Here is a 17484-nt window from a genome sequence, read left to right as displayed (position 1 = left end):
ATTTATCCAAATGGGATTATCTCTGAGGAACTAAAAGGAATGTGAGACAATGTTTATGGCTCCCATGATTCTAATTTGGTTGCTACCATGGAGAGGTCTCTAATGCAGTGGTTCTTAACTCTTTGGGGTTATTTGTACCTTGGGGAATCTGAGAATTGAATGCATTCTTTCCATGAAAGGCATACACACACACACAGAATCTTATGTATATTTTCAGGGGATTTGCAGAACTCCCTAGAGACTTCTAGTTGTTCTTAAACACTAGGCTAAGAATTGTTAGCCTATTGAACTCAGGGAAAACACTAGCCCATGTATTCCTATTTACAACAGAAAAATTCCTATTTGGGAATAGGCTGTAGGGTAGGGGTGAAGAATCCATCCTGGTGCTTGTAGAGCCTACTGCATTTAACATTTGAGAGAGGATTCAAGAGCTTGCACAAAATACAGAAAGATGTATAAGGCACAGTCTTTTTCCTCAAAGAAAATTAGGTATGGAGAGGCTAGAGTATAAGGGACAAGAGTAGTAGTACTGGTAGCTGTGCCTGGAAAGGAGGACTAGATCTGGATCACGGAGGATCCTGAATTCTAGGTTAAGAAACTGCACCTTAATTCTGAAAGCCAGTATGTTCCAGCCTACAGTCATCCTTGTACAATCTTCATCTTTTGGCCATATCTATATCCCAACATGACAAGTAGATCTTTTTTTTCAAACTGATTCCCCTTTAAAACTTATATTTTTAAAGGCTTAATATATACTTATATTTTGCATTTTATTGTAATCATTTCAAATACATATGCAAAAAACTATATCTCCTAAAATAAAAATATGAATTTGCATTCTACCTAAAATGATCTCATGCAATCAGCAGTAGGTATTCTTCACTTTGGGAAACACTAGAGAGTGCAATGGGGACTTCTGAGTGGGTGGGAGGTTATGTTATGAGAGATGCTCTGTAAAAGGAATCCTTCAGCAGTTGAGTGTCAGTTGGAATGGAGAGCCTGGCGGTGGTGAGACCAAGTAGACACCAATGGTCTAGGTGAACATGGTGAGACCTTAGACCAGGGAGGCAGAGGGAAAATGCAGACTGGAGGTGAGATGGAGTCTTCCTAGAGTTGGAACTCAAACCAATTGTCATGTAAACCATTTAGTAAGTCAGCTCCTAAAGGAATAATATAATACAATAATATGTTTATTTTTGTGCATTATTTATATTTAATTATTTATATTTTAATGCTTGTTATATTTTCCCTTTGCCTTAATCTACTAATATTTAATGAATATGGTTGAAAAAAGTCAGGAGCATTAAAGTTCTATGCATTTTTATTGGTTATGAGAGAATGTGAGACCTGGATAGTGGGGTTAAAAATCAGATGGCGATTTTCTGTATACTTCTCTGGTCTTTCCCAATTTTTTTAATTTTTCTGGTTAGCTGAAAAATAGACATGATTCTTGTCCCATTGCTGTGCAGCTCAAATGACACAAGGAGTGCAACTATTATATAGTGTTATTATAAAGTGTTATTATTATAAAGTGTTATTATACATCATTAAATGAAAGGTGTTATTATGATCAGCTGTCTTGGCAAGGAATTGTGTAAATGACATTTCCTTCAAATTTCTTTTTTATTTCAATGAATATTTTGTGAGAAGACATAGGAGAGTTGATCTCTAATTGGGACTTCTAGTTAGTCTCATTAAGATATTATGCTGGAAAAGAATAATTTCACTTTGCCCTTGATGCAGAAATTTCAAGTGATTTGGACACTGTACTTACATTTTCCTTGTAGGAATATAATGGCTACAGGGGCAGAGGGCATTCCAGGAATATCAACCAACAATGTATTCTCTTATTTTCCTTCCAGGACTCTAAAAATCTACTAAATATTTGTTCAGATTATTCTAGGAATGAAAGAGAAAATTGGCTCCTACTTTAAAGTCATTTTAACTTGGTCATACCTGATATTTTGAATATGGAATCAGCTGAAATATGGTGGAAAGAGCAGAGGACTTGCAGAAAGATGTTCTTGGTGCAAGTCTTGGGGTTGCCACTGACTAAGCTACATGACGTTGGGCCTGTCACTTAAGTCTTTGAGTCTTGGTTTCTCGCTGTAAAATGGAGATTCTAATACTGACCTTAGCAAGGTTGATTGTAGTATCAAATAAGATGACAAGAAAATTGTCTTCATTAAAAATAAAGTGCTATATAGACATCATCATCATTGTTACAATAAAAGTATTTATTGAATGCTTTACATATGTTAACTCATTTAATCCTTATAATTAACCCCATAACATAAATATTATTATTATCTCAACTTTCTGGAGGAGAAAACTAAAGAGATTAAATAACTTGCTAATGCCATGTATTAAATGACAGATCTGGGATTTGAAGCCAGGCAAACTGACTCCAAAGCCTTCATCATCCTTATTCCTAGAATAGTGATATTCTATCACCTAAAAGAGTTTCAGAACTTCCAAAAATTAATCAGTAACTCAGTGTGTTTTGAGAACTAATATGAAAACATTTTTAATGGAACAATATTGCTCCTCTATCCTCTTTCCATCTCATTTAAGACGTTTGGATTTAAATTGTTACGATGATAGTCAAATGAACTTAAAAGGAGCTAGGTACAATTCAGCATTGATCTCAAAGAGCATTTCTATTTCTCCCCATACACTGTGTTAGAGAGAACTGTTTTCTAAACTTGATACATGACTTTGACTTTCAGCCGTTTGGCCTAAAAAGCCTTTTTTCAGCTCTAAGAGGTTTTATTTCCTTCATGACCACACAAGACCTACTGCACTTGTTTGGCCATTGGTGTTAAACAGGGAAGGCGCAGGCTCACTCCTCTCCTATCACATGGGAGTTTACATATAAATATGTTTCCTCTTTTCTGTCCTCTCTATCCGTGGTGATGAGCAAGGAAGGAAGACGGAACGTGAAGATGGATGACAAGTGACTCAAGTCAAACTGTGCCCCAGTGACAATTATAACTATCGATAGGACTAGGGAGAAAACAAGGGTAAGAGCAGGTATCTGTGCTTGTACTCTGATTAGCATCTGTAGTGACTTGTCACATAACTGTAATGATAGCTGAGGTTACTGAGTATTTCCTAGGAGCCACAAACTGTGCCAACATTCTTTGCATAGGCTGAAACACTCAACTCTCCCAGCATCCCAGGGTGGTGGAGGGGTAACTGGGATCTTCAGGAATATCTCCTACACGATGCTAAGGTATCAATGCGTCAAGGTACTCTAACTGCTCCTGTCTATGGTATTAAGAGTCTTACAAACATCTATTTTTCTAAGCAAGGAACATCTTGCACTTTGTGGTTCTTCCTCAGATATAGGATACCCATCTGCGAAAGGAGAGGAAACCTGTTTGTTTAGAAGTCATGCTCGCTTGGTTTTTATGAATCTATGAAATGACAAGTAGAGAGCTGTCTCTCAGTTTCCCAAATGTGGTTAGAGAGTTGTGATGGGACATCAGCATATGCTTTACATATGCCCTCATAAAAGTAATACATCTCCCTGCATTGGAAGGTAGCAGAGTTGGGCCTCCAAAGACTCACCTGTAAGGCACAGAAAACACCCCTCTGTTGCCTTCCCCAGTGTCTAGCGGATATTCATCAGCTCTGGAGCCTGGGACCATCAAGCAGAGGACAAGAAGCCACGTGAGTGATGTCTGGGTACTGCTTGGCCTTGGACTTGGTAGGGCATAGACATAGGGCATGTGAAATCCTCGTGCCAGTTCTAATCTTTTGGTATTGTGATATTTGTCTCATTGTGGTTAGAAAAAAAAAGAATCAAAGCATAATCTGTACCAGTAAGGAAGAAGCTCTAAATGTGGCAGATCCTGGAACACATAGGTATTATTATCACTCTCTTTTAAAGCTGAGGGCCCTGGGGCTCAATGGAAGTTAAGTCTCTTGAGCGCTGAAGCCAGAACTGGAATCCAGGTTTGTCTGCTTCTACATGCTCCTTATAACCACTGCTTCTATATGCTCCTTATAACCACTGCATTGGGATACCTCCCGTAGGTCCAGCAACTTAAGCAGATGGCCCTGAATCAAATCTATGTCCATAAACCATATCTATGATGCCCTAAGGAGACATGCTGCTGTGTTAATGAAATTTTTAGGGCAATTTATGGATACTGAATCTGTATCTTTCTGCCTTAATGTATATTCATCTGAATTCATTCATTCACTCACTCATCCATTAAACAAAGATTTATTGAGCATCTGCTACATATATGCTATGCTACTAAGTACAGCTAGGGATGAGTGAGAATAACGAATTGGACAGAGATTCTGCTCTTAAGAGTTTACATGGGAAGTTAGAGATACACATAAATAACTTAAGGTATAAATGATAAGTACCACAAGAGAGTTGCAAATAAAGGAGTGAGGTGTCTTCTAGGTGTGTGTGTGCACGTGTGCATGTACATGCATGTATTTGCATGTGTTAGGCAACTGGTTACATCTAAAGAGAGGGTTCTAAACTTGAACAAATTCAGGGAAGTAGGAATTTAAAAAATGACTGCAAGATTAGTTTGGTTAGTGTAAGGGGTCCATAAAAAAGTGATGGAATGTAAGGCTGGAACTATAAGCAAAACGTTATACTTCATATTCAGATGATTGATGTGATTGGTTCTCTGCTCCAGCAAGAGTACCTGGCATTACTATATAGCAGGGGTCAGCAAACCACAGCTTGTGGGTCAAATTTGGTCCACGGCCTGTTTTTCTGTGGCCAGTAAGCTGAGAATGGTTTTTATCTTTTAAAGGTTTGTTTAAAAACAAATAAGCAAACAAACAGAAAAATTATATGACAGAACTGCATATAGTACACAAAACCTAACATACTTACCATCTGCCTCTTTACAGAAAAGTTTGCCAACCTCTGCAGTGTATAAAATGGATTGTTGGTGGGATACTGGATTAGGAGAAACCATGTTAATAGGGAAGAGTGATAGGAAAGGAAGAAAGGGAATGTCTGAGAGCATGGACTTTGGAAATGAAGGAGCCTGGAGGAAGACAAGGCTTAATATGTGTAATTTGGGAATTGTCTCAAAATGATAACTGAGGTCAGAATAAGGAATGAAAGGGGAAAGAGCCAAGAACTGATCTTTGGTTTTTTTTGCGTTACGCGGGCCTCTCACTGTTGTGGCCTCTCCCGTTGCGGAGCATAGGCTCCGGACGCGCAGGCTCAGTGGCCATGGCTCACGGGCCCAGCCGCTCAGCGGTACATGGGATCTTCCCATACCGGAACACGAACCCGTGTCCCCTGCATTGGCAGGCGGACTCTCAACTACTGTGCCACCAGGGAAGCCCCAAGAACTGATCTTTGATAAACATCTTTTTATAGTGTGGGGAGGAAGAAGGGGAATTAGCAATAGAAAGATATATGAACTGTAAGAGAAATGGCAAGGAAACAGAATCTACAGAGTCTAACATCACTGACTCCTCAGGAATGTAACTTGGAAGAGGGAAGGGGAGTTAACAGCATCAAATGCTACAGAGAAGTTACTGAAAAGGACACAAACCTGATGACCTAATATCTTTGCTTCAGTTTATTCCATTAGCACATTTCTATGTCCTTGGCTTTTCCTTGCCTTAAGGTGCCCTACCCAAGTGAGAATGTGATGATATTGAGATGCTATAGCTTCAGCTGCTAGGACATAATAGTGACCTATTCCTTAAATTTAGCTTCTCAGGTTGCACGTGTCCATCATTTTCCAAAGAAAGGTAGGTAGCAGGTCCCCTCCAACTCTCCCCAAACTACCTCTTCTCTATACCTGTAGACATCCTTGGTAGATTCTTGACATCTGATGTCTTTAAAAAATCAGTTTATCTTCATTCTTGTACATCCTGAATTGACTAGAGATGAAGAAAGAGATTGCCCAGTATGACTGAAGACCTAACTGAATTAGAACCAATGACTCAGCTTTGGGAGTGATGGCTTGGACTCTCAACTAGGAGCAGGACAAAGAAAACCACACTCTAAAATATGCTTCCACATGGATGATCTCAAGAATTTGATCTCAGACTAGCAAATTATGGAAAAGCTTGGCATTCAAGTTTGATATGAATAAAGTGATGGTGGTGGGGGGAGGGGAGGGTGACTGTATTTGGAGGTGGGAATGGAATTTAAAGTCTTGGATTTTAGAGCAGCATCAGTCTTGAGTGGAGACATGATCCTCAGGTGTGACTGGGAAGTGGTGGCCAGAAGAACAGCACTGGCCCCTAGCAGGTCCAACGGCTGGGAGAGAAGGGTAGCAAATTAGAGGAGCCATCAGTGTGGAAGTGGAAGTAGTGAACTAGGAGCCAGGCGGGTGCCATCCTCCACCATGACTCGTTTAGGGCCACAGGTACCATGGGGCTTACACTGCTGAGTCTGACCAGTACCCCATCACTACGGAGTGTCAGGAGCAAAGGTACTGCCCAGCCTGGGACTGGTGGGTTGGAAGTGGTGATGGGGGGAGGCTTCTGCAGGAGCTCCAAGAGGCAGGAGGTGGCACTGTCCTCTGGAACTAAAAGGCTCTGTGGTTTCTACACACGCAATCAGCCTCAGAGTACGCTATACCACTTTTCCTGTCCTGATGTTCTTTATGACCAGATCCCTCTTGAGAGGAAGGAGGTGGAGGGCCACTGATCCCTTACATTTGCCCCCAAATTACTACACTGGCTGGGGACAGTTTTTATTGCTTTACTTTAAATTTTTTCCTCAATAACAATGATGGAATTTAGTTCATGGCTTGGTTTCTAGGGGGATTTATCTTCTCAGAAGGTGACAGGATTTCAGGTGTTTTGACCCAAGTTGGGAAGTAAGCAGAGGAGAAGTGAATTTCTTCAAGAACAATATGAAGTTAGTAGAAAGCACTCACACAAAGGGCCCATCAATGCGTATTTTCCATAAGGTCACACAGCCCAGAGGCCTGGGTTTCACAAGCATCTACAGTGCAGATCTTTATGACATAGTTAATAGGATGCTGGGATGAGAAAGATGTACGATCAGCTCTAGAACCAAATCCCTAAGTTGAACTTGGCAATGAATGGTTAGGTTGACCTCAGGATATGACATCCCACTTCATTTGTAAAGGAAATCAAAAGAAACTTGAAGAGGAACCTTCCTTCACTATCGGTGGAAATGTAAACTGGTGCAGCCACTATGGAGAACAGTATGGAGGTTCCTTAAAAAACTAAAAATAGAACTACCATAGGATCCAGCAATCCCACTCCTGGGCATATATACCCGGAAAAGACAAAAACACTAATTCAAAAAGAAACATGCACCCCAATGTTCATAGCAGCATTATTTATAATAGCCAAGACATGGAAGCAACCTAAGTATACCAAAGAAGATATGGTATATATATATATACATACATACAATGCAATATTGCTCAGCCATAAAAAAAGAAAGAAATAATGCCATTTGCAGCAACATGGACAGACCTATAGAATAACATACTAAGTGAAGTAGGTCAGACAGAGAAAGACCAATGTCGTATGCTATCACTTATACATGGAATTTAAAAAAATGATACAAAGGAACTTATTTAAAAACAAAATAGACTCACAGACATAGAAAACAAACTTATGGTTACCAAAGAGGAAAGGGGAGGAAGGATAAATTAGCGATTTGGGACTAACAGATATACAGGACTATATATAAAATAGATAAACCAACAAAGACCTACTGTATAGCACAAGGAACTATATTCAATATCTTGTAATAACGTATAATGGAAAAGAATCTGAAAATTCTTTATATATATATATATATATATATATATATAAAAAACTGAATCATTTTGCTGTACACCTGAAACATTGGAAATCAACTGTACTTCAATTTAAAAAAAAGTTGCAAAGAAACTCTGTACCTAATACTTGATGGATTAAATCTCCAGTGGGGGAATAAAAACTCTAGACTACCTAACTGAGAAAAGAAAAGAAAAAAAAAAGCAACTTGAAGCATGTAAAAGTGAAGAGGAGCTCCCTGTGCAATGCTGCTGTGTGTGCTAAGCCAGGCGGCCTGGACAAGGTACCTCGGCTCTGCAGCAGGACAGACCTAGTGTGGCTCTTCCTGGCTGTGCGCACATCTCCTCACCTCCCCAGCCTCAGTTCCCTCCCCTGTTTCTTTCTTTCCCTCCCTGAGAAAAATAATGCCTACCTCCTTCCACCTCCTTTCTAAAGCATCTAGTACTGTCCACACACATAGTCCTTCAAAAATGGAAATTATTTAAATTACATTTATGATTTTAAAAATCCTAATTTCTGTCCAGATGTGGATGGAAATCAGGACAGTTTACTGCTTGTTTAGATCACATGTCCTTAGCCTAGAGCTAGGGATACCTCACGTTTCTTAGAATAAATATCTCGCATGAAAATGCAGCTGAAATTACAGCAGGGGCCATGATTAAGCAACAAGATAATCATCAGACTGAAAGAATCCCAGGGAACAGCCCTGTAAAGTACCCAGAAAAGTACATTCAGCCTCATTTGATTTTATGACTTCTAACTGGTTCCTAGAATTTTGAGCCTGACTGCCTTTCTAGGAAACTTGCAGGACTGCTGAAATGCATAGCTCTGGTAAGCTTTCACAGTCATTGGCCTTACCATTGGAAAATCCTTAATCCTCAGTTAGGAGAAAATCCCTGCTGCAAGCATGCAGAAGCTCAGTTCCATGCCCTCCTTGGGAGTGCAGGAAGCACATGGGCTGAAGTGCTGTGAGCTAACTGCCTCCGAGATGGGAGGACGCCAGTGGCACTTTCAGGATTGGCAGAGGCTCTGCTGGGACACCAGCGGTCATGACTGTGAACCCAGTCTGCACGTGGGCTTCTCTCTGCAGGGCGGCCAGACTACTTAGATTGGATACTCAAGGATTAGAGGTGTTGCCCCATTCTCCTTACCTCACTCCTCTCCTCCCAAACCTAGAAGCTGCTGAAAGGCTTTTCACAAAGGCTGTGTGATGCTTTCTGGAGTTGGATCTTGTTTATTTGAATCAAATCTTTTTTTTTCTAAATATTTAGTTCCTTAAACTCAGAAACTGCCTCTTTCCCTCCATCCTGGCAGCCTCAGTGAGCACCTGTGCGTGCCAGCCACCGTCACATACACAGGGACACCATCATGAGCAAGACAGTTCCAGCCCAGGCCCAGGGAGCTATAGTCTAGTGGGGAGCTGCCTGCAGGCAGCTCTCTCTAGTTCTTCTCCTCACCACCTACCTGCCTGTGGTTGAGCCTTTTAGGGTCTGGCCCTGGTGCCCCTCTGGAAGAGCTGTGCCCCCCTACGTCTCCGGAGATGATCACTCCAGGATGCCTACGCAGACTTTGAGATCGTCAAAGCCTGAGTGAGGCTACTGCTCAGGTCTGAACTGCTCCTTCGCCTCCCATCAGCAGGTGGGCTCACATGGCCTTTGAGAATAGTCTCCGCTCACTGAGGCCTACCTCAAATCGACCCAGACTGGGTGATTCACTGCATTTGCTTCAATGAGACAATTTCTGAATAAAAATACTTCCCACAGAGATGAAATACCAATGATTTTTTTTTTTTTTTTTTGCGGTACGTGGACCTCTCACTGTTGTGGCCTCTCCCGTTGCGGAGCACAGGCTCCGGACGCGCAGGCTCAGCGGCCATGGCTCACGGGCCCAGCCGCTCCGCGGCATGTGGGATCTTCCTGGACCGGGGCACGAACCCGTGTCCCCTGCATCGGCAGGCGGACTCCCAACCACTGCGCCACCGGGAAGCCCACCAATGGTTTTTAGTCTAGTTCCTGATTTACTCATCAGGTGACTTTGGGCTTCTGTAAGGTGAGGATAATAACTGTACCTCTCACATTGGGACAGTCACCAAGATCACGTGAGCTAATACATGGAAAGATCTGGCACCTGCCTACTCCTTCAGTGTTAGCTCAGGTTATTTCTGTGCACCGTAACAGAAGGTCTCTGTGCTGACACACTTCTAAGACATTTTCCCCAGATGTAAGAAATGTTTCAGTAGTTATTGAAGGACACTTCGGAAATTACAGAAATTCCCACCCTTCCTTGGCTACGTTTCTCCATTTTCCACCTGTACAGATGAACAGATCAGCCTGGACCCTGTGTCACTAAGATCATTGATACTAAGCACATCAGTGATTCATGACTCACAAGTCAAGTGAAACTCCAAACCTAACAGAGTATCAACTGAAGCATTTTCCAAGAGGAAAACCCATGTTCTCTCTTCACCTCATTGGGTTGAGGCAATCGGAGCATTCAGGTGAGCTTAGGTAGCAAATGATGCTAGAACCCTGCTGCCCACACTTCATTAGATCCAGGCAGAAAAGTTTCTTAGCTACTGAAGGGAGGAAGCTACAGGGGCCAGTGGAGGCTGAGGATGGTTGTGAGCTTGGCCGGAAAGGAGAAACAGTGGGTGTGTGATTCAAGAAAATGGTTAAACAGACAGAGGGAATGTGGGGAGGTCTCTGCCACCCATGGACACAATGTTACCTACCAATTCCTTCTTCTTCATGCACTCCATGAGGATGATGAACAGGTGCTGAGCTTGGGTTCGAGTGTATGTGAAAGTCTTCTGAATGGTCACCAATAGCTGGTCTCTCAAAGATTCGTTTATAAGTCTGCAGTGAAAAAATGTTGAAAGCGGGTTAACTCAGCTCCTATTTAGTACATATTTCTGACAAATATAGAACACGAGAAAGCATTATGAGGATTTACTTTAGATAGGAGTTATTTCTTCCCATATTTTTTTCTATAGCAGTTATTTTGATTGTGATTATTTTTTTTTAAGTGCGTTTAAAAATAAATCCATTTCAACATCTCAGTACCTAAATGAGTAAAGGAAGAAGATGGATTTAGTTCTTTTTTGGCTCTCCCTTTTTTCTTTCATATGGCATATGTCTAATGCCCTCTTGCTCAAGTGCTGTTATCAAAAAAATACCTTCAATTAATCCTCTGCATCTTGGTAAAAATTTACTATTAATATATTACTTATTTGAAGGAGATTTAAATTTCACCTTCATGTCTAACTGTGGAAAGAAAAATTTTGTCTCAGTAAGGGATTTCTGAGTATCAGTGAGGAGAAATAGGACTTATGTTTCCTCTAAAATCATTCTGTGAAGGTAGTAGCTGAACTGGCCCACAATTCAGGTCCTCACTATTTATGTTGAACTTTTGCTGTGTTGTGTGCCAACAAGAGTCTGACACATAAAGAGGTATTATATTGACTACTTTATTTAAAGATAGTTTTCGTATTATAGAGGAGTGAATTAAAACAAGGAAGGTGCATCATATCAAGTTAAAGCTCAATTATCTCTTGCATGTGGACGAATCACAATTAATTTTAACTCCTTTACCACGAGGCTGCTGAGAACTGGTCTATCTCTATCAGCCATCAAATAGCAGGAAAGAAAATTCACTTTGTATTAATAGATACTATTCAAAATCAGGAAGATAAAACTTCTCTTAAGGACTAGTGACAAAATTACCATAATTTGCCTAGTACTTTACAGTTTAGAAATTGTCTTCACACATGAAGCAACAACAACTCCTAGATAAAATAGTATACTATAATTATTATCTCATTTGGTGCCTACAGAAATTTGATAGACAAGAGATCTGTCCAATTCAGAAGGGAAGGATATTTTAGCCAGAAAGAGCCAGATGCTTAAGGTCACTCAGAAAACAAGTGGCACAGTCAAAACCAGAACCTAGTTCTTCTGATTCCTCGGCCGGTGCTCTTTCCACTACACCATGCTGCCTTGTATTACACCTCGCAATACACCACTGCCTCTCTTTATCACTGTGGCTACTTGAGCAGGAAATTATAAAATTTCCTTTATCTGTTTCTTAAAAGAAAGCAAGATGAGAGGCTTGAGAATGTCTTCATATCACTGACCTGCTGTGCCCCAGGATTGTGTGAAGATTCACCTAGACCCACGAGGCTGGATATTATGGTGGCCCTACTTTGAGGCAGCTGCACTCCCCATGATAGAATTATACCAAGGATCCTGGAATGTCACTCACCTTGATGGAGGATTCGGTTACCCTTTTGGCCCCCCAGGAAGATTTATATCATGAACATATACATTCAGAAAAAGAGAATGATCCAGATAAAGTTGAAAAATGATACCAAATCCTTTCAAGATTACTGAATTATTCTGGAGGACTCTGTACTCTTAGTTGTGAACCACTCTGAAACCATCCATTCATTCATTCATTCAACAATTGCTTAGTGATGTCTATTTAGTGCCAGACACTGTGGTGCTACAGGGATAGATGAGATATACACACTCACAGCCTTCAATGGGCTTACACACCAGTGGAGTAGAAAGACACGATCCAGCAATTCAACTATAATTTACAGTGGTCAAGAAGCAGAGAAGCTTGTGACAGTTGAATACAATCTAATCTAAGGGGTTCGGGGCAGACTTCTTTGAGGAAGTGCTCTTTTATCTGAGACTTGAAGAATGGAGGAGCATTTAGCACTTGAAGGGGGTGGGATGGGGGTGGGGCTGGGGGCTAGGTAAGAGCATATTTGGCAAACAAAACCGCATGAATAGGACTAGTTTGGAGAAAATAAAGAAGGCCAGTATGGTTAAAGAACAGAGAGCAAAAGAAAGACTGGAACAAGATGAGGCTGCAGAAGGGGTAAGCAAGGGCAAGATCATGGGCAATTTTCAAGACTGTGTTAGAGATTTGGATTTTTATCCCCCAGGCAAGGAGAACCATTGAAGGATTTAAGTTGGAGAGTAACATGATTACATTTGTGTTGCCAATTAATTTTCTGTAAGAGTCAAGACATGAGCACTCATACCTGGGCATGTGTCTACTTGACAGTCTAGAGGTTTTTGCAATATCAAGTGTACATAAATGTTGTACATGATTAACAACAGAAAAGACTCTCCTGATTAGCCACTTGATAGATCCAATCACTCATCTGCAGGTGTTTAATTTTGACAACAACTCAAAATTTGTTTTCTATTGCCAGACATCTGTAATGAAATCCCAGTTCCCTGAGGTCATTAACGGTTTGAGGGATCTGTCTGTCACTTGTACCCAGTCTGTCACTTTGTAACAATTCAGAAATGATGTACAACTCAGCTGACTGTGGGCTTCAGTGGCTAGGAGAGCTGAAAGACACTAAGCATCTTATACTTTTTAGTCCAATTTTGCAACTGACTGAAATTGTGGCTTTGGTTAAATCATTTAGCAACAAAAACCATGAATTCTACTTCTAGAAGTACAAGAATTCTCTAGGTTGGTGTTTTCCAGAGTGTAGGAAAACTGTCACTGCTGGAGCTGAGATGAATTTAGGTGGAACAAAGGTGATTTGGTCCTTTCAAAGCATTAGGTTATACTCATTAAATATTAAATAACTGTTACTCCTGGTTTACTTCTTTTTCTGTCCTTCTGATTGCATCAAGAGGACAATTTCATTTTTGATGCTTCTTTGCCTTTCACAGCTCACACACACTTACAAATCCCCCCTTTTGACAGAGAAATGACAGGTTTTAAGTCCCACACTCTTTGCAGAGAGTTTAATAATATTGTTTTTAAAAAGATACTGTATAATGGTTTGATGTGTTCATAGTGCAGCAGTGTTTATGACACACAATGGGCTTCACAGAGATAATCTTATTTGCTCTTCATAACAATCTGTGAGAAAAGCAGGTATTAATTCCATTTTGCAGAAGAGGAGACTGTGGCCCAAAGAGGTGAAATGATGTGTGCAAAGTCACAAAGCTTGCTCATCTCAGTGCTTCAGTTGGGCCTACTGAATTCAGCCTTCCTCCCATGGTGTTGCTTTTCCTGATTGTAATCTATAAATATGCCTTTCACTTTCCTACTCATCTGCACTGGAGGTAGACATTTGCGTGTATTTGTTGTAGGAAATTGCTTTTCCTTTTAGTTACATAGAAAATATCCGAAGGAAATCAGACACGTTTGGAGAAGATAAGGGGAAACTGGTAAATGAGGACAGCGAAAAAGTGCATTTAGTGCACTGAAGATTACATTTGCTTCTAATTTTCCACAAGTATTTTCTATGCTGACCTAGATGATTTCCATTTGGCACAAATTCTTACTGTCTTCTCCACCACACCTTTCTTATTTTGTGACTATACTTATGATACTGGGAGGCCTACTTTCTTGAAATTATTACTTTCCTAGCTCTTTGCATATTTTTTTCTGCACAACACTGGAATGATTTAAAAATCTTGACTGTTATATTTAATCATGAACAAAAAATAGAAATAAGCTCATTTTAGATTTCTTTTTATGGCACTAAAATAGTGACTGAAAATTTCTTGACACCAAAACATGGTCATAGTATTATGTAAAATTTTAGTTTTAGAATTGGGTCTTTGACAAAGGGGTGACTATTTATGGAAACTGTTAATTTGTGGTTCCATATGTACTGATGCTATTTTTGGTATACTTCAAATTAGAAGGCTTTCTGATTAGGAAGTGTAGTCATTGAAGTGAGGAAAATCTCTACACTACAGCATTTGTGTCTCCATTTAAATGCTGTACTTGTGATCTGAAGCTTTTCAGATGAGTCACAGAGTTATCTGAAATAGGTCAGTGTTCATCCAGTGCTCAGAGTAACCAAAACTTCCCACAGTTTGCTACTAATATTCTGTTCAAATGCTGGCAATTCAACCCACATGTACATATTTTTCTCAAAATGAATTTATCTGCAATATCAGAGTTTTGTTCCTAGATTTAAAAATTGGAAAACGCATTCAGAATTCAATGGGACTCAAACAGCTAGGCTTAGGCTAATGGCTTTTGAGGAGAGGAGCCCTTCTTATGCCCCCACAGACACTCTCTTAACCTATTCAGATACAATGTGAGAAAATTTTACTTGTATAAATAAAAATGACTGTTAATAATACCACTGTTTGGTACGTACAAAACATCATTTCCCATGGAATCTCTAATGGTCTAAAAAAAAGAAATTTTATTATTTGCTTCAAACCAAAGCAAAGTACTAAATACAACATTAGGGCACAGAAAGTTTACATGTCTTGTCTAAGGTCACAGAGACTGGTATTTTTCTTTTTTTCTCTTCCCTTTCTCCTTCTCTTTCTTCTTTAGTAAAAGTTATCAGTTCTTCCCAAATGGCTGAGGTCACAAGTAGCAGCATGACTCTTCCCAGAGAGGCAGGAGAGCATCATGAATAAAAGCATCATGGTCACCAGGGCCAGGATGTCTGGAGTTCAAATGTCACTTCTAGCTGTGTGATCTTGTGCAAATTACTTAGTATTTCCAAGTCATATTTTTTGTATATGTAAAATAGGAATTATAATAGTACTTATAGACTTGTGAACGTTAAATGGATTAATCTTTGCAAAATGCTTAGAAAAGTGCCTGACACACAGCAAGTCCTATGTAAACGTTTGCTATTATTAGAGCTCAGTCCTACAATGCTCCTTAGGAAAGCGTCACTGACTGACCAGCCCTTCTTGTCAAGTAGCACAACCAGTGGCCAGGGCCTCTGTGTGTAATGCAGAGCTCTCCCCTGGGATCAACAGTGCTCTGCGTACCTGGAGAGCCCAGCGGTATAAGGACACTCCAATCCTTATACCACTGGGCTCGCCAGGTGTGCAGTCAGAGAAATAACTTTCTGACTTCAGAGAGGTCAGAGATCACCATTCTTTCTTACATTTGAGACAGAGATACTTAGATTTAGAGGTTTAATTATAATGGAGCCTTGCAAACATCCCATGCAGGCAGCACCTAAACATTCGTTCACTCATTCATTCAACGAACAATATTGTGTTTACTATGTGCCAGGCACTATGCTAGAGGTACAGAGATGAACACTATTCAGTCCTAGCCTCAAGGAACTCACAGGATTGTGTGTCAACATATCCTGGTCATTTATTAATAGGTAACACACCCCAACCTTAGCAATGTAAAACAGTATTTATTTACTGTGTTGATAATCTTGTGGGCCAAGAATTCAGGCAGAGGTGACTCATGCAAATGGTACTAACAGATCACTAATTGGTTTCTTCTCTATGTCCTCTACTATATTCCCCACGGTGTTGATTGAATGGTTCTCTTACAAGGCAAGTAAGATTCTATCATATCCTTCTTAAAACCCTGCAATAGCTTCCCATCTCTAGCAAGATAACACCTCAACTTGCATATGGCATTTAAGGCTTAACATGACTTCTCTCCCAGCTAGGCTCATTCCCTGCAACTCTCTAAACATATTCTATAAAATGCTATTATCGCCCGAACACACCAGACTCTTGCATGCTTCTATGCCCTTGAACTTGCTGTACCTGCTGCTTGCAATGCTCTCTACATCTGATCCTGTCACTCAGGCTCACCATTCATAATTCAGCTCCAAGTCCACCTCCTGTGTGAAAGTCTCTGGTTACCACTCTCTTGATGTTCCCATAGCACTGGATACATATTAATTACTACTATTATTATATTGTATGGGAATTATTTGTTTACATGTATGTCTCCCTCCAGTAGATTATGAACTCCTTGAAGGAGTGAATGCATCTTCACACTTCCTGTACCTAAGCTCTAGAAGAGTACATAGTTCATTGTTGGTTCTAGAAGCATATCTGTGGATTGACTGAGTGAATGTGTAGCTGCCTACTCATTAGCTACTCTGTGGCAGCTAACCAGGTGGTCTTCCCCATTCCCCTTTGCTCCTCATGCTGGGATGGACTTCAAACCTATTTGGGAGAATGAGAGAAGTGGCATAGGGTTTTGCCCCTCACCCCCCAACAATCTGATTTTCTTGATCGTTTTTCATTCAATCAGATCCATCTCTAAGAAATATTCCAGTTTTTCTTTAAACTCAAAGGGTATTTAGAAATGAATTGGCCACCAAACTCAATAATCTATATTTGGTTCTACTTCTGGAGACTTTTGAATTGCTTTGTAGCTCATCAGGAGGAGATGCATATTCACTGTGTCTCCCCCATAATGCTTAGGGCAATGTCTTGCCCATAAAAGTGCTCAATAACTATTTAAAGACTTTAAGGACTTCAGTGATATCAAGATAATTCCTTCACATAGATCTTGGTGTTTTTTACGGAAGTAATTATATCACATAAAAATCAACTCACTGTGATAAACTATAATGGAAAAGAATATGAAAAAGAATGATTATATATATATGTATAACTAAATCACTTTGCTGTACAGTAGAAATTAAAACAAATTGTAAAGCAACTATACTATAATAAAATAAACTAAAATTAAAAAGATCAAGTCAACATACATCTACATTTTTCAACTAATTCCATGTCATATATAGAAGGGGTGAGATCAGTTTTGCAATCTTCTATAGAAGATGGAATGTTATAATTAAAGCACTATGATATGGTGCCTTTGGTTGGAATCCAGTTCTTTCATTTACTAGTTGAGGGATCTGAGGCAGGTTATTCAATCTCTTTAAGCCTCCATCTCCTTATCTGTTGAAAGAGGGTAGAATGTCTTTGTAGGTTG

The 17484-nt window shown here is 40.1% G+C and overlaps 1 protein-coding gene across 14 annotated transcripts in view; it reads right to left on the bottom strand.

Annotated features, from left to right (window-relative positions):
• Positions 1 to 17484, bottom strand: part of TRPM3 (transient receptor potential cation channel subfamily M member 3) — a 797133-nt gene that overhangs the window by 155608 nt on the left and 624041 nt on the right. For all 14 annotated transcript variants that reach the window (XM_060153439.1, XM_060153443.1, XM_060153441.1 and 11 more), the window contains one exon: positions 10499 to 10622. In XM_060153439.1, the coding sequence (XP_060009422.1) occupies positions 10499 to 10622 (124 nt within the window). The remainder of the gene's footprint in view (positions 1 to 10498; positions 10623 to 17484) is intronic.

This window comes from Lagenorhynchus albirostris, chromosome 7 (genome assembly GCF_949774975.1).
Source record: "Lagenorhynchus albirostris chromosome 7, mLagAlb1.1, whole genome shotgun sequence".
Taxonomy (NCBI): Eukaryota; Metazoa; Chordata; class Mammalia; order Artiodactyla; family Delphinidae; genus Lagenorhynchus; species Lagenorhynchus albirostris.
Note: the sequence above shows the minus strand (reverse complement) of the source record. Positions and strands in the feature narration are given on the sequence as shown.